We start from the raw sequence: 23,141 nt of genomic DNA, 5'->3' as shown, positions 1-23,141 counted from the left end.
TGCTCTCTCTCTCTCTCTCTCTCTCTCTCTCTCTCTCTCTCTCTCTCTTTCTCTCTCTCTCTCTCTCACTATCTCTCTTCCTTTCTCTCATTCTCTGTCAGTCTATTTATCTAGCTATCGCTATCTATCTAACTTTAAATGGATTTTTCGTCGTTCCTAAATCGACGTACGATCGTTCAAATAAGCCGTAGAAGCAAACAAAGAATATCGATTGCAGCAATAAAACATGTTGAATGCCGTAGTTAGACGAAAAGCAAACATCTCTCTCTTTTTCTTTTATTCTAATGTATATACATACCCTCTCGTCCATTCGCAATGTTGATCGTCATTGATCGATTCCTGTAAGAGTGTGGATATTAAATGTTTTGTTGTGGTAGAGGAGTAAAGTATCAAGGATCGATTTTCATAACAGGTATGTATACATTTTATTGCCCTCGAACATCGTGACAAATATGAAAGATTTGTTTTTGAAAATAACCTCCAAACATGTATCGCTTTAATATTTGTTTTTTTTTTCCCCCATATATTTTCTTCTTCGCAATAGCAATTGCTACAATCTGTGATGAAGAAATGTGATCAATCTTAATTCGATCTATAGGTACAGGCTAAAAATGATATTGAAATCATCAAGTCAAACAACGACGTATTAACGATATTCTTTTTATTAGTAAATTATAATCCCTCTTACTAGCTGTTCTATCTACAACCAATGCCATCATCAGCGAGAAAAATTTATTTCAGAATTTCTTATCAAGACTGTTTTATCGAACGATTGCGCAAACTCCCTTATAAGTATTGTATTTTATGACTAGTGCATCATTGAAACGAAGAAAAGTATAATTCTTTTTACAACGCAGATAGTTTTTTTTATCGAATTTTTCGTCGTGTTACAGAAGTTACAGTGTTACTTTTTTGTGTCTGATTTCTTTGTTTTCTTAGGTAACATTTTTTGTAACATCGTTGTTGCATATCATTTATCAAATAACGAATATGCGTGGATATCTTTCGGCTGCGAGGCCAGATTTGAACGTGACAATTATTATGTATGTTGACAATTCGCCGTTTTACAAATTTTATTACAGATTAATGTGTGATATATTTCGGATCGCAATAACTCTAAACGCTTGGAACGAAAAAACGTCCTTGAATATTTTTACTTTTATCGAGTTAATTCACGCGTAGTCTTGCTATGCGAAAAAAATGTTCGAGTCGTTTCCAGCACGATCTCGAATGATTATTCATTTCTCGAGATTAATATATTTTATAGAAGAGAATTTTTCCAAGAGGATATAACAATCAAACGAATTTCCTTTGCCTGCTCGTGATTATAAAGCTTCGATGATATGATTTCTGTTGATGATCCAAATAAGGATACCATATAAAGTATTATCATTATATGACTAAGACCTACGTACTACAGAAATTCTTCATGTAATCCTAAATATCAATAACAGCTACCTACGTTAGTCAGTAAAACGATTTGTAACAATGATATGACTCGTATAAAATACGATCGAGTACGCGCGCATGTAGATACGCGTAACTGGAACAATCCTAAAGGGACTTAGGACAAACACCTATCTAAATCCGTAAGAAACGATCGATAACGATGATATGATTCGTATTTGAATATAGCATATGTACATAGATAGGCCCAATTTTTCTCGCTTAGCAATTCCTCGTTACAATGCGTTTAAAAATAATCGACGTTTCTTCGTACACGTAATGCCATTTAAAAAAGGGGAATCGAAAAGCTGGCGAGAAAATAGCGTTAATCGATGCGATCGGAAATTAGTGTAAACAGCGAAATATAGAAGAACGATGTGGTATTAATACAATAAGTAAGAAAGAAAAATGGAAAGAGATAGAAAGATAACGAAGATCAGTGGATTAGCCTCGCAGCCGCGCGTGCGACAATGAACAAATGACGCGACACGAGCCGCATGGCTTGCCAGAGAAACATCGGTGAACTCACCACCAATGCAAGCACCGAAGCTTGTTTGGCAAGAGGCTCCGTTAAAGAAAGCCTCTCTGTGAGGACATGAGCGTTCAGCTTGCTCGAGTCATCCGCGAGAGATTCTATAATGTTAACGATCCTACGATCATTCGAAAATCACGATTAACGCGAGCGAGAAAATTTATCGACGATTACGACGTAAGCTGAAGGCTCACGCTGTGCTTTTGTTAGTTTTTCTTTCGATCTGCCTCGCATTGCATCCATCGGGGTGGAAGGTTTCGTAGGTTCTTCACGTCGTTCAGCTCGCCGAAAAGGAACTCTCCGGTTAATTCTTTTATCTTTACGGGAAAAAAAAGAAAAAAAAAAAAAAAGAAGAAGAAGAAGAAGAAGAAAAAGAAAAGACTCTTTTCTCATAACGTTGATTACTTTTTGACGAGCTACGACGATGGAATTGGACGACGACCCGATTACACGCAAGAGTAACTAATGACAAATGGCATGCAGTATCATGCAAGGTGCTGCTGCACACGGTGGTTGGAAAATGTCGAGGAAACACGAATGAAATCCTCCAATCTGATTGTGAGTGCCTACGATCCATGCACTCAAAATCACTTCCCTCGATTTAAAAAGTGCCTTTACCTACGGAACTCGCTAACTAAATCGTAATTGATCGTAAAGGCTCCTCGTGCATACGAGCGTGCTTTCGAAACTTACTACTTGATAAAAAGATACAAGTCTTATTGATAAGCTAAAAGTGAGTGAACCGACTTACATAGTATGTTATCATTCATATAACGTAGAAAATAGATAAAAAATATATATACATAAAATACCATCCCAAACTATTCGAGAATAATGGACCGTCAAAGAAACAAGTTTTCCATAAAAAATATGATAAAAATTACTTAAATCCAGCAGTAAAGCATCGTCGAGATAGAAAAAAAGAGAAGCTAATAGTCCTTTTGAAATGACGAAAAATACAGGACGTTCCCAAAGCACGCTCATACTGATTCGGCTTAGCTAGCCGTAAAGATTTTGTTTGGTTCGCTGCTCGCTGATCGCCGTCATTGTAGTCGCTGCATTGACGACGGGTGCCACGTCGATGACCCTGTTGGATTGACATGCCGAACAACACCATGCGGCCTACGTTTCGCGAATCGTCATCTATTCGCTAATTTTCTCGGCATAAATTTTATTTCGAGCATAAAGCGCTAGATAATGCCGACTGACGTCCAAGTGGACACGCGAGAGGAGACAAAGAAGACATAGAAAGAGAAAAAGTGCACCGAGTGCAAGAGAAGATCGGAGTGAGGTGCAATCTAATGAAAAACTAACGAACGCAATCGTGACGAGGAGGGACGAGACAGGATTTTGCCGTTTCTAAGTCGATCGATCCGCGTTAACTTTTTAAATTTCCGTTAACATTAGACCTCAAATTTGTTATCTACGTCTGAAATAGTATTAATAGTTTGAAACAGTATTAAACAATCTGGCAAACATAGTACAAAGTTGTTAACGCGAATCTATCTTTCGGAACAATATCTTACGTAAATTTGTACAAAGCTCTTCTAAAACGATAGCATTGTTTCCTTCTCGGCATATCACGATGTCCGCCGCTTTCACATTGCTGAGAGATGTTGGAAAGTGATGAGTGAAAATAGAAAAAAAAAAAAATAAAAAGAAGTGAAGTGAAAGAGAGAAAGAGATAAAATGATATCTATGCGAAAGAAGATAGACTCCGTTCTATTCTACGTCGAAGTAGTTGCAACGATTTTCTGCAAAATGCTAAACTTGTAAGTTCTTGGACGAGATTAAAAGGGAATAAAGAGAGAGAGAGAGAGAGAGAGAGAGAGAGAGAGAGAGAGAGAGAGAGAGAGAGAGAGAGGTGGGAGAAGAAGGGGGTAACGATTGGAGCCTTTGGTGATCTTCTAAGTGGATCGAACAACGATTCGGTGTGTTATACAATGTGACCATTGCAACGTTCTACTAAGCAAGCTTGGCCTCCTAAAACGTTCGAGCTTAGAAAAAATATGGTCGAGAGGAGTAAGAGGAGGAGTGTGGGATTCGAAGACGAAGTCGGGGATACACGATTGCACATATCCTCCTCACAGAAGCACATGTGACCAGTGCCGGTACTTTCCATCATGCACACGTGGTCCACCATGAATAAGTTTATCTGTAGCTGCGAAATGCAGGTCCTTCTAACGCTCTCGTATGCTGTAAATCAAAAAGAAGAAAGGAGAAAAGATTGATTATTGGCTCACTTAAAAGCAATCTGTAAAGTATATAACTAGGTTAAGCAGGTAAGTAATTTATTTAACACGAGAAACGCTCGAAATAAACATGGCTATCAGGTTTACGCGGTTCATTTGACGGTGCATTAGAGCGTTGGAAAGGTGCATTCGAGCGAGTTCGAACTTTATCTTGATTTTATCTACTGATGAACGAACCCTTTACACTTGACATTTTTAATGATTCGATATAATTACAAACGAATCGACACTAAATTTCAGGAGCAAAATATCATGTGTACGTTAATAAAACTTTAATTAATATATCTATATACATATGTGTAAAATAGAGATACCTATATAATACTCACTAGTGAGTGACTACCAAGTGAAAAGGATTCCGACTTAAACTAATATAAATGTACGAGGAAAATATAAATCACACTCACGTGATTTTGTATTTCGGACCATTTTGACGCAGCGTCCATTGCACGTCATCAATGGTGGCTGATCTCTGGGTAAGGCTGTGTAATTGAACGGATCCTTGCATCGTAGATCTGTCCACGAATCGCATTCGTAACAATAGATCGAGCGTGCTGCGAAAAACAGACTGGAATTACGATAAAGTTTCGGTGTTTCGCACGTGCGACTTCTTCGATGAACGAGTGATCGAAAGAACGAAGAGAAAATGAGTAGAACGAAGAGGTCGCACGCGAATAGAGTTTATCTGATGAGTCGCGACACGCTGGCGATTCGTCGTCCATTCTCGGCTACCCTTAACGTTCCGTACGTTTCTTCCGAACAAATACGGCTGTACATCGGTAGATAAATAATACATATGTATGTATCATATAAATGTATATTCCACGTGGACACGCTGAACAAGACCAGAACTCGTGCAATAGAGATCGAGGGCGCCTTCTCTCGTAAGAACATAACTCATGCAGCGTGTGATACAATTTTAGCATGAAAGCCAAAAGCAAAAAGAAAGAGAAGAAAGAGAAAGAAAAGAAAAAGAAAGAAAAGGAATAGATATTCGTCAAATTACCCTGCTGATCAAGCAACAATTGTCTCGCACTTGTAATCTCTCATTCTTTTTCTCTCTCTCTCTCTCTCTTTCTCTCTCTCTCTCTCTCTCTCTCTCTCTCTCTCTCTCTCACTCTCTCTCACTCTCTCTCTCCACCCAAAGATGCACACAGATAGAAATGCCACGTAAAAGCAAGCGACATCCCGAGAAAATTCTCGTCCAGCGTGCCTACGATAACGCACTCTGACTTTTTTCTTCTATACTCATTAAGAAGATTGTCAATGAATGTTTTTCTTTCTTATAAGAGAACGCATTACGTTCTAACTTATCGTGACAAAACCGGATGTATCGAATTGCATAAAAAACGTCCCCGTTGATGGAGAACAGTGACGGAACAGTGACGGCGGTCATGTAACACTGAAGTAGTAATTGGCTTTAAGTGGCTTAATCACTCACTCTGGCACTCCGCATGACAGACGTTGGCAACCGCGAGTACAATTGCCGCTGAAAACGAAAGATTGGTCACTGCTTTAAAAACGGCTGGGACGCTTTGGCATTAACGACGGTGGGACAGGATAGATAAATAGATAAAGAAATAAATAGAAAGAGAGGTAGGTGAATGGATTAAAAGTATAACGCAACAATGACGATGAACAACAAACAACGGCACTACAAACACAGCTGGTAAATAAACTATCGTATGGCTACAGACCCTGATAATTTGCAACTAACAAATGCTACCATAAAAAACTACACGCTACTATGAGACCATCGTTATGATTAAATTTCGTCGTAAGTGAAGATTACAGTGCTCTCTAACTATATGTATGAACTACTTTTTTTTTTAAATACTTTTTTTTTTAAATACTTTTTTTCTTTTTTTTTTTTTTTTGGCGAACAGTAATTCACGGCACTATGCACGGTGTCAACTATGGGTGCGTATTAATTAACCTTACGACGAATCTAAGAAATTCGAACGTCGGACGTACACTTATTTATGAAGCATAAATGAATTAGATTGTAAAAAAAAAAATGATTTTCACAGATATAAAATCTATTAATCTTTACACGGCTAATTTTAAGAAATGTTGAAATACGTCCGACGTACATAGGAGAACACACACGTGTGTACGTACCTAGCGCACGCGCGCAGCGATCGTACACATGCCGGTATTGGATTTCTAAAAGTAATTCGAATGTTCAGGCTCTAGAGCCAATGAAGATGATTCAGACTGTAAAAAAGAGTATCTACGGAAAATAAAATCAACTACGGATGCTGGATGAAGATAAAGATAACGGAGTAATAATTCTAGGCTTCTATCTATGCGTAAAGACTGTTGTCTTTCTACGAAATTTTGTTCAATCGTCTGCACACACTCACCCGGGCGGTGCGCTCGATCACCTCCAAAATAATCATAGATATAGTCTGTCGACTCCTTATATATTCTAGTGCTACATATGTATATATCTCGAGTATGTAGGTACGAGGATTGTTAGCAAGAGGTAAGATAATTACGAGCTCGGGCAATTATGTGTTAAAAAAACAGCGAGGGACTAATTACGAGTCGGTGCTTTTATGATTTTTATTTCGGGTCCTTGCAGCTTCAATTTCTCGTTCCTCGTGCGTTTCTCCGGAAAAAAACGTGCATCGTTCTTATTTGCAAAATTTATAATTAATTGTCCAAACGTCAAAAACATTTGTTGCTTGCCGTAAAAAAAAAGGAAAATAAATTAATAAACGATGCGCTCTTCTTCCGGCTATATATCATAAATCTACTACAAAAGGAACTTCGTAGCTACGTACGTACGTAACGTAAGTATATATGTATGTATGTATCTATGTATGTATGTATGTATGTATGTATGTATGGTTTGTGTTACATACATTTTCGCGAAAGGAGAAACATCATATTGTTTTTTTAAATGCCAAGTATATTGTAAATCTTATAAAAATTACTTCAATGTTATTTATTATCGAGCTTCGTAGGAAATTTATATAAAAAAAAAAGATAAGATAATAGCAAAATTTAAAAAACATCTCTTTACTCCGACACTCACCCACTATAATCAAATGATTCGTCCACATGTCTGCGACTATTCCTCTCTCGTTACACTCGATATATCGTCATGCCGTATCGTGATTTCATAGACGACTGCGGCTGTACAATGTGCGGGTAATCGATTGTTCGATAGGGAACTAAAAATTGTAATATTTTGTTATTGAAATTCTCTCGTAAAAAAATAACGGGAATATATTATAGAAACTTGAAAATTTCTTCTAATCTAAGATCGTCACTAAGATTATCAATTATTCTTTCGAGCTATAAAACTAAATCAGCAATCGTCTGTCAACTAAATTTCTAAATATGTTACTTACGTGAAACGTAACTTTTTAGTTATTCGAGAGAAAGAGAGGAGAGGGGGGGGGGGAGAAAGAGCGAAAGAAAATGCAAACCTCAGAGTGAAGCGTCACGATTCCTAATTCACTTTTTCTCTAACACCATTAAAGGGATAAATAAACACAGCGACTATTTTAATCCAATTTTATGTCTCTCATCGCCCTTTTCGAACAAATTAGAAATGTTAGGCAACATATATTTTCTCCTATTTCTCCCTATTCATTCATTTTTTCAGTATTTAGTAGATATTCTTTATCAAATAAATCTTTTTTTTTTATATTAAGAAATTGACGTGTACATTAGCACGATTACGATAATAAGAAAATTCTGGCAATGAAACGATGCGAAACCGAATGAAGCATCGAAACAAATCAATAGTATCTACTTCCAAAGTTCGAAGCTTGACGAATGCTGAGACTTTACATGTAGAATCGTGTCTTTTTTTTTCGAATAGGACTCTGACTTTGTCTTTTCTGCGTCGCAATATTGACTTAATCAAAGGATGAATGATACAAGAAGAGAATTACCTCTGGAAAAATCTTCGAAGAATCGTAAGAAAAGCATCGAACGAACGAATGAAGGGATGGATCTTCTTCTTTCGATCGACGTCAATAATAACAATGAAAATAGAAAAGCTAACAAAGAATCTGATCGTTCCTCTGCTATAACGCGCAAACTTCTCAGCGCGCCTCGTGCAGCCTGTTGCGAATCATTCGTCCTTTCATTCTTCCCGCGAGGAATTCATACATCGGTCGTCAACTTTGTCCATTTTTCTTCTTTACGATTTTCCAAAGAAACGCAATCTGTGGAAAAAACGTGTAAACGAGAACAGTGATTGATAAGGAAAAAGAAAGGAAAGTTTTAACAAATAATATCGTGCATATATTTTTAGCGAACGTTTTAGATTAAAATAGCTATAAGTAGTAATATGAGTATGTCCTAATTATTTCTTCTGAATTATTCACACGTGTTCAAACAAGTCCTAGCACTATAACTTCTCTATTCGAAGAAACAAAACGTGTTATCTCGTTCGATCGGCACACCATTATAAAAGTCGGTCGACTGAAAGTATAAGATACGTCGCGACGAAAAATCGAAACATAGACTCGGCCAAGATAACGTCGAATAAATAACATATTCTTATGTTAAAATAAGAAAAGTATTTGGAAAGAATCTAGCACCCGATGAATGTCTTTCATTTTACAAGGGATTCTCTTATAACAATCTTTCAAAAAGTGATCACCGAAGAGAAATAGAAATCCATGTGAGAGAAGAAAATTGGTTAAACCAAAATAAAGGACGATTCAATAATGTCGTTTCGATATTATTACCGTAGGTTTTTTTTTTATCACAGATGACACGTTTCACTGCTCCGAAGAAAAATAATCGATCTTCTCGAGCTTCGTTACGAATCGTAACTAGTGAGATCTCGTTACTCTTCTTCTTGTTCTTTAATTGTAAAAAGAAGAAATGAGGAGCCAGTAACAAAGATGCTCAAAGAAAAGAGGAGAAACGTCGTCGAGACGCGTTGCTCGAAAGAGAAGACGCGCATTCGTGACGAAGCGCGGAGACCAACTGCAGATCTAGGTCGATCAATAGGGCGAACCACCACTCTCGTTGCGGCAAGCATGCAACGACCACGAGCGATCCGCTTCGAGGGAGGAAAAAAGGAAATAAGAGGAGAAGGGAAGAGAAGAGGGGTCGCGCTTGCGTCGAGTTATCTGAAGGGATGCTTTCGAAGGAATAACGATGCTCGAATTCCATGGAGTTCTATAAAACGATTTGTTAAGATTAAACGATTGTATTACCATAGAAAACATGCTCAGTTCATACTTCTTCTCGAATGGAACGGAATTTAAAAGTGTTCTCTTTACAGGATAACTACAACGATTCTTTTTTTATTCTTACGTAGGATGATCGTGTCTATTTCTCAAATGCAAAACATTTAGATCGTATATCTAAAATTAAAATTTTACCTAACGAACATCTTCTTTAATAACGCTTGCACTTGTTACGTATCTATCAATAAGTCTGCTCGATTACGTTCTGATTGCATTTAAAGGAGTTCACTTAAATTGATTTTGTTATAATTAATAACTATAGTAACGATTCTGACCAATTTGAAAATATATTTGATAATGCACACATAAAATGCAGAAGATGATTAGTATAAAATTTTAAGAAGAACGCGAATTGGACAATGAATAAGGATATCGGTGATAAGAGCGAAGCATAGACATACATTCAATTATTTTATAATGGAAGTGTTTATATTAAAGAAGCGAGCAGAGATATGCTTACTAGATGACCGACTAGTAGGTAGCTTTTCTCATCGCTTTGATTAACTCTCATATAGCTTCTTCACAGCTCAAACATAAATGTATCCTAATGCTAATTTATTCGTCCTTATCGTCATTCTTCTCCGCATGGAAATATAATACCCTTAGTGGAACGGACGAACGCATTAATTCCATGAATTCATGTAGTCTCGTAGCATTCTTTATAAATATTCCTACAAAAGCACGTACGTGGTTCAAACTAGATTAATACGTAACTGCTTCGTTATTCCATTAGTATTATATATATATATATATATATATATATATATATATATATATTGAATACTTCATGTAACATGTTTCATGCTAAGCGTATTGATAAAAATATTTTTTAGAAAACTTCATAAATTATCAAAATATCTTTTATACAATTCTTGGTATAAAACATACTTTTTATGGTATATTAAAATTGTATGTTTATATGTTAAAAAGAATCCAGAAAAAAAAACGAACAGTATGTAGTCGGTACTCCATATCTATAAATGAATGAGACATTAGACGACATTTTTGACATTCCCGCCATTTACGAAACACGTGTGCAACATTTACCGCGTAAGAAATACTCATGGCGCATGTTCCACCGGAAATGACTTCAGTTATTCCTATGATGGCGCTAGTAGTTGCCACATTTTCTCCCTAACCTCTAAACAATTCCGTCTTTACCGCGTGTACTGTGCGCATGTGAGTCCTTTTTTATATTATAAAATATATAGGAAAATTTGTTGGTTCGTTACTAAAATAATTTAATATTCTTTAGATTTCAATCTCCTTTACATTCTAACCAAATAAAATAATGGTTTATTACATTATTGCACAAATATACTAAGGGTATTTCTGAAACAAAAATTTTATATTCGCTGTTGTTTATTAAAAAATTCATAATATATAAGTTTGTCATAACAGTAATACTATCATAAAGTTAATCTTTATGCATAATTACACGAACTTATCTATATATTACTTTGATTATATTAAAAAATTCTATTCTATTCTTCAATTTTTCTTTCTAGATACTTCTGTAACTACTCGATTTTGTGCGTGTTCATTTTAAGAAGCAAATATGTCTAAGAAATTCAAAAAGCGGTCCGCAAATGATAGTAATAATCTAGTAGAAAAATCTGAAAAGAAAGATATAAAAGATACATTGTCAGTGCCAAAGAAACAAAAGCTGGAAATAGTTCATGATATACAAAATGCAAATGCAGTTTCCAAGAAAGCAAAGAAAGCAGAGAAAGCAGTTGCTTCTCAAGATAATATAAATGTAAATAAAAAAAAAAAAGAAAAAAATAAAAGTGAAAATAGTATAACTTCTCCTTCTAAGTTTAAACAGAACGAAGAATGCCAGAATGGTGAAGGACCGACTGCTTTATCCAGAAAAAATAGAATTACATTACTAAAGGAACAAAATAAACAATTAAGTAAAGAAAAACGCAAGATATTCCGTCGTGAAGAAGGACAAATGAAAACAATGACCTCTAAATTGTCTATTGAACAAATAAAAGAAAAAATCAAAGAATTACAAAATAGAGAAACATTGTCTAAATCTGCAAAAAAGAAATTGGGTACTTTAAAGAAAATATTGAAAGTAGAAGAAGAAACAAATGGCTTGCAAGAATCAACTGATAACAATAAAGATACAAAATCTGACGCTACAAAAGTTAGTGACAAAAAAGAAAAGAAAAAACTTACTACAAACGAAAATAATTTGGCAGACAATAATAGTAAAAAAAAAGTTCAAAAGATACAAAAAGATACAAAATTGAAAGAAGTGGAGATGATCAATGAAAAAGATAAAAACTCATTGTCTGTTAAATTTACAAATAAGCAGAAATCTAAACAGCAAAAGAATACTAAAGTACAGCCAGGTAGTTTATTAAGACTTAAACCACAAAAAGATAAAGATGAAAACGAAGGTGTGGAAGAATCAAATGAAGAGGAAGAAAATGAAGATCAAGTTAAATCTCAAAAATCACTAAATAAAAAAATACATGTAGAAGAAGATGAAGATGACGATGATGATGACGATGATAATGACGATGATGACGACGACGATGACAACGACGAAGACGAGGAAGCGGATGAGGAAGAGGAAGGTGAAAAATCAGAAGAAGTGAAAGAAGAGGAAGAGGAGGAGGAGGAGGAGGAGGAGGAAGAAGAGGAGGAGGATGAAGGAGATATAGAAGGTGAAGTAGAAAGCAAGGATAAAGGTCCTGATAAGAAATTAAAGATAAAGAAAAAACCAGAGAAAAAGAATGAAATTCCAAATGACAAGAAGCAAGGTTCTAAGAAAAAAAGATACGTTCTCCATGTTGCAAATATACCATATAGGTAACAATTTCAATTTTTTACAAGTATCTATTATAGTATCTTATAATATATAGTATCTAGTAAGGTATACGTATTTTTAGTACAAGTATCTTCAAAATTATTATTTCAGTAATGTCTGAAAATTCGATACTCCTTTTTTACAGCGCTAATTCAAATGACATTAGAAAACATTTCCTAACTAAAGTCAGTGCAATATCTGATGTTAGAATACCAAAAAATATGAGCACAAATAAATCTCGAGGATTTTGTTACATTGAACTAGGAAATCAAGAAGATTATGAGGTAAATTTTAACAATATATCACATTCATTTCTTCTTCTGTTAGATATAATATAATATTTTAATAATTTTGTTACAGAAAGCACTGTCACTGAATAATTCGACCTTTCAAAATCGCGTGATAAAAGTACAATATACCACGGATTCTAAACGTGATAATGCAAAACAAATCATCATAGCGAAAAACAAAAAATTGGACGCACTTCGAAAAGAAGGAAAGTTAGCAGGAAGTCAAAAAAAGACTGACAAGAAGTTAAAGAAAGGGAAAAAAAATGCTAACTCATCGACGACTTAGGCATTAGATAAAAATACATATAATTTGCGGAGAAAAACTACCTGTTTCACCTTATCTTTAATCTCCTAACTCTTCGTAATTAATCTTGCAACATACTTATACATATATATTCATAAAATACGAAGGAGACTAAAGCTATAATTGATCAGGTCCCATCAATTTTTTTAATAAATCTGACAGTTTTTATACGTATCATCGAACGTCAATTTTTCGCTGTCGAATGCCATGTTCCGAGTTTCTACAAAAAACAAAAGTATATTGTGGCATACGTCAGTTCATGTAGATCAAATGACACGGTGTCAAAAGTAAGAACACGTTAACCGAACCGATGAAATTCGATTCCTATCTTATTTCAAACTTACTAGGATCTATTATAGCATATGATAGCATTCCATTCATGTCCTTTAAAAATATTCCAAATACAAATCGACGCATAATCATATGATATACTTATAAAATTATTATTGTCGTAATACCGGATTCGAAAGACATGAACACAAAGCTTAAAAACGATCTAAACGATACCTGCGATTTCGAGGATACTGTGACATGGTCGAAAGAAACGATAGAGGTAACGGATTTCTATAATCGGCTTCGAACGGTAATAGATTATAATGTGTAACATTGTATTTAGTTATTAAGTAAATCAATTTACATATATGTATTTTAATTGTTGCAATATTGTTCATTCAAAAGAATAAAAATAAACGAATTATTTCAAAGGAAAGACTACCCGAACGAATCGTTTTTCCTGAAGAATTAAATACGTACCTGCGTGATCGTATCCGGGTGAGTATATAAGACGTGCGTATCACTCTGCTTGCCTGCAACCAACAAACGAGATCCGGAGAGGTATATTTTTGGTTCCAACGATGTATGATTCCTACTCAAAATCTGTCGTAAAATAGGATTTAACTGCGGAGAATGGTTGCTTGCGTCGAGCGCTCGAAGAGACCGAGGAAAGGCTTCGAATCACGGAAGAGAGTACAACGAAATCGCAACTCCCTATAACATTGGGTAAATCCAGTGAAATGGCAGCGACAAAGATCATCGAATTGAGTAAGAAATGTAGGGAACAGACGGCTGAAATCGAGGTACTCAAAACGAAATGTAAGAATCTCGAGGGCAATCTAGCCAGCAAGACGGCCGAATTGGAAAACTTAAAACATGAGCTAACTCGTTCGAAGGAACTACCAGAGTCTCGTAACAGTGAGTTGCTCGTGTATCCTCTTTCAAGATCTTAGCAATATCTTGATATCGTTTATCCATGCAATAACATAATCGAGATCCAGGATAGTATCCTTGACAAAGGTACCGGAGATGTCCAATCTTTATCGAAGGAGGACGAGGATAAGATCAAAATTCTAACGGAGAAGATGCAACAAGCACAAACGAAGCTTTACGAATCGAAGAACGCTTATGCGAGTCTCAAACAGGAGTTCAACAAAGCTCAAAAGGTAGATCGTTCGAAACGTTCGTCGAGGATTAACATTGATTTTTAAAGAATATAAGGGTAGTTACTGTGCAGCGAAGTTGGCGAGAACGTAACGGTGGCTGGATTATCCTCGCAACTGGGTGGCTGGCGTGGAAGAGCCGAACAAATTCGACTGCTTCAACAAAAGGTTTCCGAATTACAATTAAAGTTATCGGAATATGATGGAACTGTGAAAGGATCCTCCGGTAAGATGTTTTCCTATTGATGTTTCTTCGTTTTTATTAACGTAGTCAAACGAATTAGCAACCTCCTTGGAACGAAAGAATCTCGCGCATCTTCGAAATGCAGAAAAGGAGAGACGACAACAGATTGAAAATTCGGCGAAGGAGCTCAGGCAAGCAGAAATTGCATTGGAAACCTATAAAAGGAAGCTCGAAGCCTCGAAAGCTAGAATAAAAGTTCTAGAAAATGAATTGAATACGACAAAGGCGAATATTGCTGTGTTAAACGAAAAAAGATCTCATGACGATCATTTGATTGAGACTCTTAACGTTAGTATCGCTATTTATTATTATCATCGCTATTTATTATTATCCTTATACTTTCCGGGATTTTTCGCAGAGTCGACTCAAATCTGCTGAAAATAAATATCATGAACGCGAAATGGACATCAAGAATAAGGAAGAGAAATTGGAACGCGAAAGTATCGTTTTGAAAAATGATCTACAAGCTGCTCAAATACAAATCGATCGGTTAACAAGGAAGCTCGAAGAACGTGAAATCGAGATAGATAAACTGAGGTTGACATGGATCATTTTTTCTCTCCTTATTTTTTTTCCAAGATGAATATCTAATTATTAAGGATGTCTTAGAAATGGTATAATAACGGAAGATTCGAAACAACGTGTTCTTCATCTGGAAGATCGAACTGTTAGCAATTATCGTACGAGTCCTCCGAATACGATTAGAAACTTCAACGAACCTAACGAATATGTCACTATGGCTATCGCGGCAGAAGCTGAACGAGAGAGATTATTAGAGTTGGTGACTGTGTTGAACAGACGATTGGACAAGGAGAGAATTGATGCAAACAATCTAACCGTATCTAATTTTTATTACAAAATATTAATATTTTTAAAGATCAAAGAAAGATAATATTCGATCTACCAGGAATCCTTGCGAAACGAACAAAACAAGGTGGTAAAATTGGAATCTAAATTACGAAAATTAGAAAACGAAAAAATAGGGATTTCGAAGGTGGACAGTGGTTACAGGGTAAGAAATTTAAGATCAATCTCGGGATCTCGAACGAATGAAGAATCTGCAAATGCCGAACAAATCCATTTCAAGTAAATATCCTGCAGTATATACTTTCATTTTAAAGAAATTAAATCTTAAATTTTAAATAAGCTAAATTAATTTAATATTCTATTTATTGAAAGGCTCGAATTACTTGAAGAGGAATGCCTCGCTTTGAAAGTAAGATTAAATACGGTACAACAGGACAAAGCTTCGGACTTAGAAACATATAAACGAATGTTAGATCAAGCCAGAAAAACCTTTCAGGAAGCATGCAAGTAAGATTAAGGTTAATCGATAATCGAACTAATTCAATTTAATTTTTTTATTGTCTTCTCTCAGAAATAGACCACCAACAACAACTGCGAGTCGTTCGACAGTCACCGTTTAATGCAAACTCATTATATTCTTTATTAAAAATCTATACTTCTCAAAGGATAATTAAATAAAATGATATATTTTTTTTTATTCTTCCGTTTCTCTTCAATGCGTTTTTTTAAAAATTCATTTTGAAATTCCATCTAATTCGATTAGCGATATGTACTTGCGTACATGACTCTCTTCTATCGAGCCGATCATAATCGATCACGCCTTTGCCCTAATCTACCAGTAAGAAAAAGTTTGAATTCTTTATTAATTATCTTGAGAATATTTTTAAAAAGTACGAAACAACCTGATATAATTAATTGACATAATTTTTATATATATTTTGTATATCTCAGGTATATACAAAGTATATATATTCTATAACCGCTACTATTAGTATTCATATTTATCAGTAATACTATATTGTGTATAATGTATTAATGATCTAAAATTGAATACTTAAAAGTCAAATAAGGTAATTGGAGAAATTATGAAAAAAATATTGCATTAATTCATAAATAAATGCTACTTTATAACTAATAACATTCATCCATGAATCAATCCAAGATATATCCTACTATGTTGCATATATCTTTTAAACTATCTTAATTACCAAATGGCTTAATTACTAATTAACTCTTAAAAATAAATTAATCTAAAAAATAGATATAATATGAAATTACTCTGAATTGGTTATTATATAATTTTATTGGTTAGTATGGCTCTTCTCTAATTTTATATTACACATTTTCAATATCAATTTGCTCATTATTAAATTAAAATAAAAATAGATAAAAATAAAATAAAAACAAAACATCTTCAAAATCTTTGGTACATCCCACAAATATTTAAAGTTATATTTGACATAGTTATATTGAAATTGTATTTTTCATAAAACTATAAACAATTATATTAAATATTTTATGTTTGCCTTCAGAAATGCATATATATATACATAAGATAATGTAACAGCAGGGCGCTCTAATACGTGAAAATCAAAAAAGATTATTGGTAGCGAATCCAACGATGATCACCTGTAACAAAAAGAAAATATATTAGTCATAAAATCCAATGTATAAAAACATATAATACAGCACATCTATTTGACATGCCAATATTTGTGTAGATGCACATTTCAATTTATTTCCCTATCTATTCTTATCAATCCCTATATCACCTTGCTATAAGATAAAATTTAAATGTGTGACTCTACAAATTATAACAAATAATGCTAAAGCAATTGGAAAATTTCAAATATTATTACTACTAGTAAAAATAAAATATATAGAAATTATATTATTATTATTTACTTATTTACCGCGTTCTTTACACAAAAATTACAAATGTAATGTTAGCGATCGTTAATTAATTTGCAAAATCTAATATTTTTATAACGCGAATCTAAGTATTTTTCATCCTAACTAATTATAAACCTGTGCATCGTTGGACATCATATCCAATTATACCAATTATTACTGACGAGCAAAATGACAACGTGGTAAAAAAAATATGATAGGACTACGAGCCATTATCAGAGAAACATATCGATCCTCTGAAAAAATGACTCGTCGTCGATAGTTGCCCTCTTGAGCCACAATATATGAGTGGGGGCCTCTTCGGCATATAGCCTCTTCTTTGCTTCGTGCCCTAATCACTGCTTTTTAAGGGCATTCCCTATCTGCGACGCAAGAATAATTTATGCACAAAAAAGCATCCATCGTTATACGTCAAAAGTCTAACACGGAGTCCCTGATCATATTTACGTAATTCTTTGTTTTTAATCGATGATTCTATGTTATCCAACACATATCCTTGACTGCATGTTATTTCATTTTTTATAAATATTTTAAAAATAAAAAAATTAAAAATAAAAAGTTTTAATATATCCCGTGAATTATCCTAGCCTGCGGACAATCAATGGACTCGAAGACAGTCCATTAACTGTGCACATTAACACAGGCACATTTACTCGAATGCCCCAGCAGGTATTTATACTAATCGATGAACCTAATACTAACTTTTCGCACTTCTGTAATAAGTAGAAATAAATAGGATTAGAAAATTGTCAAATTTACGATATATCTTATGACTTAACATTATTTTACTTGAGTACTTTCATTTTGTACTTTCATTGCTTTTACTTTACTGTAGATATATATAATATATTAGATATTAGAACTTATTATGGGATATCACGAAAGTGCGAACTGTTAATATACTTAATACTAAGTAACGGACATGTTGAAAAGTCTTAAATTAATTCAAAGTGAATTTCTAAATAAATGCAAAGACTTTTAAACCATTTGATATTGATATATCTCGCAATACAGAGTGTCAGCAAAATATGGAAAAAGGCGAACATGCTGAAAAATTCTAAAATTTGCTGAAACTTTGTATAATATCCGGAGACGGAAATTTCCACTCCTGAGTGAAAATTATACCCTGCGCGTCTTATTTGGTCCTACCTGCTTAAAATTAAACGGACAATCACACAGAAAAAGATATGCTACCTGCCTGCCTATAACCTATATTTAAAAAATTGCAAAACATTCGTTCCAACACATACACTCCACGATTCTCTCACATACCGCCAGGGTGCAAAAGCCTACACTAGAGAGTATGCCCCGGGGCATCTCCGACACCCTAGCTCAAACGCGTTTGATTCTTAACTAATAAGGGGTACGTACCAATTGCTGTAATCGACTGTCAAGCCTAATGATTATTGCGTAAATAACTAAAGCAAAACATACTAGTACGTACTAGTATATATATATATATGCATACTAGTAACATACGAGTATTTCCAAACAATATGCGGTGACTCTACTACAAAACGATACAAATAATAATATTATTAGTATGCGTATTTATTTATAATAGTAAGTTTATCATTATATAATATTAGTACGTGTATTTATTTAGAAGTTATCGCGATACGATATACAATGCACCACCTAAACACGAGCATACAAGGTGCAAGGTACATCGTGCGCAATCATTAACGCAATGACAGTCGCCAATAAGGGAGAATTAAAAACTAAACCCATACTAACCGTTTCTCACCCATACGAGTAACACCTGGGCACACGCATAGATGAGAACGCAGAAAGCACGGGGAGGAGAAACGGGAATTAGTATATTAGAAGCTGAAAATCCTGATCTAAAAATGGATTAACTTATTCTAGGGCCTACGGACTATGCTTCTACAAGTCTCTTTGTTTTTTAGCAATTACTCTACTCGACTTTTTTCTTTCAAAATCAATGATTCTATTGAGACTTTTATTTTATCAAAAAAGATTAATTGAATATTTATTTAATTTTTCATACGAAAATAACCAAAATACCTCGGACGACTCCTTTCAACAAGTGGCTATTCTAATTAAAGAGCAAGATCATGACTTACTACCACTTGTCTTCCAGAATCTATCCGTCGCGCTTGTCTTCTTGTCCATTTTTGTATACATCTACATCGATATATCGAAGTAAATCGCGATTAAATAGAACAAGTACGAAGCAATGCATATAACGCAGATCAGATCATATGGTTTCTCGACGAAATCGGATAAATAAATGTCCGATTTCACCATTAATATCGCGAGCAAATACGAATAAAAAAGTGCTTATTCATTGCACTATTAACTCTAATCGAATCGATAAAACAAGAAGACCCTATCCTGAGCTAATAAAAGTAAGCATGCACAAAAGACATAAACAATAGACAATTAAAAATGTACCACTCGCGAATAAATCCAAATGAGGAGTTATTCACGGTCATGCTCGTCGATAATTTATTTAAAAAATTACAACCAGTAACTCGTGCCGATTCGGACCTTTCATCCTCGGCATGATTGAGCACTGGAGGGACTCAAAATTTGTTCACTTACTACTTAAGAAGTTCTGCGATGGCTCCAAAACACTCGTCCACGATTTAGGTCGAAATTGAGGGTGGATGATTCGTAGCTGGTTGAAAATGAGGTAGGTCGACATCGAAGTTGGTCGAGGATCCTCTTCAATGATGCACTGACTCTAATACGCGGTAGTTATTTTTTAACGAACGGTCACTGAAGTTAATTCGAGAAACTCTACCACTTTTTATGAATATACTGTGCAACTGTTAAAAAAGCAAATTACTTTGAGAACAAACACTGATTCTAACGACTGCATTGCACGCAGTCGACGCAAAAACACTTGCTGTTTAAATCGCGAAACGCGAACGAACAAACACTGCTTCTACTTCGCGACTTTTTAGTTTTTATTTTAGCGATACAACACTCGATTTTATTCATTGCTTCGCGCGCGATTGCAATGGTGTTCTGAAAATAACAAAAACAGTATTATTAGTATTATTTTTATAACAACATATTATTTCAATTATTGAGGAAAGTCTAATGAAAAAACTTTACTTACTTAAAATCTCCATTGAGGCTTGCACGATGAGCATCCTGCCCCAGGACGATGAAGAGGATAATTCTTCTTTTATTTGAACTGAAAAAAAAACAAAAACTAAATTATTAGTATCATTGTTATATTAAACAATTCTTTTATTTATCGAGAAATTTATTTAAAAAAGAAATTGACTTACCAGAGCCTTTGTTGATCCTTTGCACGATGAGCATCCAGCCCCAGGCCAAGATGAATATGTACTAACACTGACTCTACAACGCGAATTTATATTAAATCTAATTTTATTTAACCAGATTACTTTTAGTTATAAAACTAAATTACACTTATTACGAACAAACACTGATTCTAATTCGCGAATTTATATTAAACAATTTAATACTTTATTTAATCAACTTATTCAAATATAGAAATAAATTCCAACGATACGAGCAAAAAAAACACTGACTCTAATGATTAATAAAAACTGAACTTAATAAAAGCTGAAACATACAATAGATTATAGAACAAGAAAGAATAAAACATTTCCTGTAAATCATTTCTGAAGGCAACACATTGGAGAATATATTATCTAAAATTATTAATCATAATGAATATTTGATAAAGTAAAATTTTTAAAAACTGAATATTTTTGAAATGTACCAAAGTATTTGAGCTAACTGCTTACAGGGACCCAATTGTTTTATAAATTTTCTAAAATAAAAATTATACAAATTCCTATATTATTCTATACAATAATACATTTCTAACAATATTAAAATTAATAAAGTTAGAATATAAATGTTCAATAAAAAGATGCGCAATTAAAATGAAACTAATCAATATTTTCAGAGATCCGTACTCGTCAAAATACTATATCGGAATGAAGATCTCTTTCTTGCCCTTGAGAGAGTCGAGCGCTCGACTGTTTTTGTTTTATTCTCGGCCTGAAAATTTCCTGGAAATGCGAATTCGATGCCGAACGCTATCCATCTCTCTCAAAGCTTCGTTTTGTTTTTAAAAGGAGATAGACTTACCGGTACGTATGACGAAGAAAAAAGACGTGTAGAAAAGGATCACCGAAATATTCATTGCTTTTCCGATTCTCGTACAATTCTTGAAAATCTAAAAGAGAAAGACCGATTGAAAAAGGATAAATTTCATTATATTTGTATACATGTGTATATGAGTGGGATATCCATTAACGTGTACGTATGTGTGTGTGTTGCGTGTATATGTATGAAAATCGAATATAATATAAAATACGATTGACGACGATTATTTAATGACAATTAATGACAAATTATTAACAAAAGCATCGTTAAGAAGCGAGAGAAGTGTAGATATCGTAGAAATAAGAGCCGAGAATTGGAAAAAAAAGTTATGACGTAATAGTTTTCGAAGGACCACCAAACGCAGATTTTATTTTCGCAAATATCTTTTAAACGCAACAATGCCCCAACTTGCGAACATTCACGTGTGTAAATCGTGTGTTTGGCAATCGATTGGTATATTGGAAGAGTGTCTATGTTAGAAAAATATATTAATTACCTGAAATTAATGAGGACGATGCAGCTTCCACGTCTAGCTGTTGATTACCGAACACAAAATGGCGTCGTGTCTACCGGCCAAATTGTTAAACAATACGCCGCGCATGCGTAATGAACTACTTTAAGTGTGTTGTTCGTCAATTACTACGCAATTTTTCGATCTAATAATCGAAAATACAAAATTGTTATAAATACGATATACGATTATAAAAATCATCAGAATATATCATAAATATTCTATAATTAAGTGATTAGAAGAAAAAAGGAAGATATATATATATAAATAATGCCGAGAAGTACGAAGAAAAGAAGAAGTGAAATGTACGGTCGCCAATTTTACTTTTATGAATATTTCTTTTTCAGTGCCTTTGTCAAAATTGACGAATAATACATCTTAAGAAACACGCTTTGAAAAATCGACTGATATACTGAAGAAGGATGTACACTAAAAAAATATGTTAATTACTTGAAATTATGAGAACGATACGATTTCCATGTCGAACTGACGATCACCAAACAAATAATAAAATCGTATTCACCAATGAAACGATTGAATAGTTGGCGCCGCGCATACGCAGTGGAGCCACCTTAGATACTATACTAGTCAATGAATATATTAATTTTTTTCACCGACTGTTAAAAAATATCTTGTAACATAACATTTAATTATAAAAATAATCGTAAAAATCATGAAGAGTTATTAATTGGAATTATAAAAATAGATAATTTGTAATTTCGATAAAATATCTTATGATTCTGTAGATCGTAAAAAAGTTAAAATGACATATATATACGGGAAATAAAAAATAGCTTTAAATGTATTGAGAACTACTAACCTATATATAAATTGGCACACTGACCTATATAATTTCCTGGAAAAATATATGTATATCTACTTTAAATGCCAAGATAGGAAATAAAAAAAAAAAGAAAAAAAAGGAAGAACTGTCGGGCTTGCTTGCACACAGGTATTATTACACATACATGCAACACGAATGCCGAGTTCACCGACAGTAAACGTTCGTAAAAACTTGCACATGTATTTGTCTCACGCATGATTTTTCTTACATATAGGCACCTACACGCATACATACGATGGATACTGACCTACATAATTCTTGGAAGAGCCCAGACTTTTTATTTCCATATAGGCTCGTAGGTAATGTATTCTCTTCTTTTTAAAATGATACAAAGTCACAGAAAACGGACAATATTTTTTCTGACAGCTGATTCATATATTTATTACGCATTATTAA

The 23,141-nt window shown here is 34.1% G+C and overlaps 5 protein-coding genes and 1 long non-coding RNA gene across 9 annotated transcripts in view; 3 read left to right on the top strand and 3 right to left on the bottom strand.

Annotated features, from left to right (window-relative positions):
• Hr3 (nuclear hormone receptor 3 ROR-beta) overlaps nt 1–21,442 on the bottom strand; it is a 106,145-nt gene extending 84,703 nt beyond the window's left edge. Inside the window, exon 1 of the mRNA XM_085662045.1 lies at nt 21,373–21,442. Coding sequence (XP_085518171.1) covers nt 21,373–21,427 — 55 coding nt within the window. The 5' untranslated portion in view covers nt 21,428–21,442. The remainder of the gene's footprint in view (nt 1–21,372) is intronic.
• On the bottom strand, nt 3–21,936 carry qvr (glycosylphosphatidylinositol-anchored protein quiver). Of its 4 annotated transcripts, none has more exons than XM_085662047.1 (7): nt 21,887–21,936; nt 21,373–21,460; nt 13,627–13,679; nt 7,274–7,412; nt 5,672–5,719; nt 4,638–4,784; nt 3–4,174 (listed from the first exon to the last, which is right to left on the bottom strand). In XM_085662047.1, the coding sequence occupies exons 4-7, from the start codon at nt 7,299–7,301 to the stop codon at nt 3,915–3,917; spliced, it is 483 nt and encodes a 160-aa protein (XP_085518173.1). In that variant the 5' UTR covers nt 7,302–7,412; nt 13,627–13,679; nt 21,373–21,460; nt 21,887–21,936; the 3' UTR covers nt 3–3,914. The 4 variants fall into 4 exon arrangements, with proteins under 4 accessions (XP_085518173.1, XP_085518172.1, XP_035726713.1 ...); XM_085662046.1 differs by lacking the exon at nt 13,627–13,679 and adding an exon at nt 8,142–8,417 and having other exon boundaries at nt 21,887–21,917; XM_035870820.2 differs by lacking the exons at nt 13,627–13,679; nt 21,373–21,460; nt 21,887–21,936 and adding exons at nt 8,142–8,417; nt 8,946–9,213.
• LOC118443580 (uncharacterized) lies at nt 10,556–13,582 on the top strand. The gene is made up of 4 exons (XM_035870790.2): nt 10,556–10,634; nt 10,964–12,281; nt 12,425–12,563; nt 12,640–13,582. Exons 2-4 carry the CDS (start codon nt 11,014–11,016, stop codon nt 12,853–12,855), a joined length of 1,623 nt encoding a protein of 540 aa, XP_035726683.2. The 5' UTR covers nt 10,556–10,634; nt 10,964–11,013; the 3' UTR covers nt 12,856–13,582.
• LOC146872471 (uncharacterized) lies at nt 13,346–14,730 on the top strand. Its single transcript, XM_085662318.1, has 3 exons — nt 13,346–13,426; nt 13,579–13,644; nt 13,764–14,730. The coding sequence occupies exons 1-3, from the start codon at nt 13,346–13,348 to the stop codon at nt 14,097–14,099; spliced, it is 483 nt and encodes a 160-aa protein (XP_085518444.1). The 3' UTR covers nt 14,100–14,730.
• On the top strand, nt 14,133–16,335 carry LOC118443586 (uncharacterized; the record flags this gene model as incomplete). Its single annotated transcript, XM_035870803.2, has 8 exons — nt 14,133–14,312; nt 14,373–14,535; nt 14,594–14,841; nt 14,912–15,090; nt 15,163–15,391; nt 15,461–15,639; nt 15,733–15,867; nt 15,932–16,335. Coding segments are annotated over 8 exons (1,362 nt in total), but the record flags the coding sequence as incomplete, so codon positions are not given.
• LOC146872470 (uncharacterized) lies at nt 17,848–20,702 on the bottom strand. Its single transcript, XR_014983130.1, has 3 exons — nt 20,538–20,702; nt 20,363–20,440; nt 17,848–20,268 (listed from the first exon to the last, which is right to left on the bottom strand). It is a non-coding gene; the product is annotated as an uncharacterized LOC146872470 (long non-coding RNA).
• Nucleotides 21,937–23,141: the final 1,205 nt, after the last annotated feature.

This window comes from Vespa mandarinia, chromosome 17 (genome assembly GCF_050613455.1).
Source record: "Vespa mandarinia isolate Hongniang chromosome 17, ASM5061345v1, whole genome shotgun sequence".
Classification (NCBI taxonomy): Eukaryota; Metazoa; Arthropoda; class Insecta; order Hymenoptera; family Vespidae; genus Vespa; species Vespa mandarinia.
Note: the sequence above shows the minus strand (reverse complement) of the source record. Positions and strands in the feature narration are given on the sequence as shown.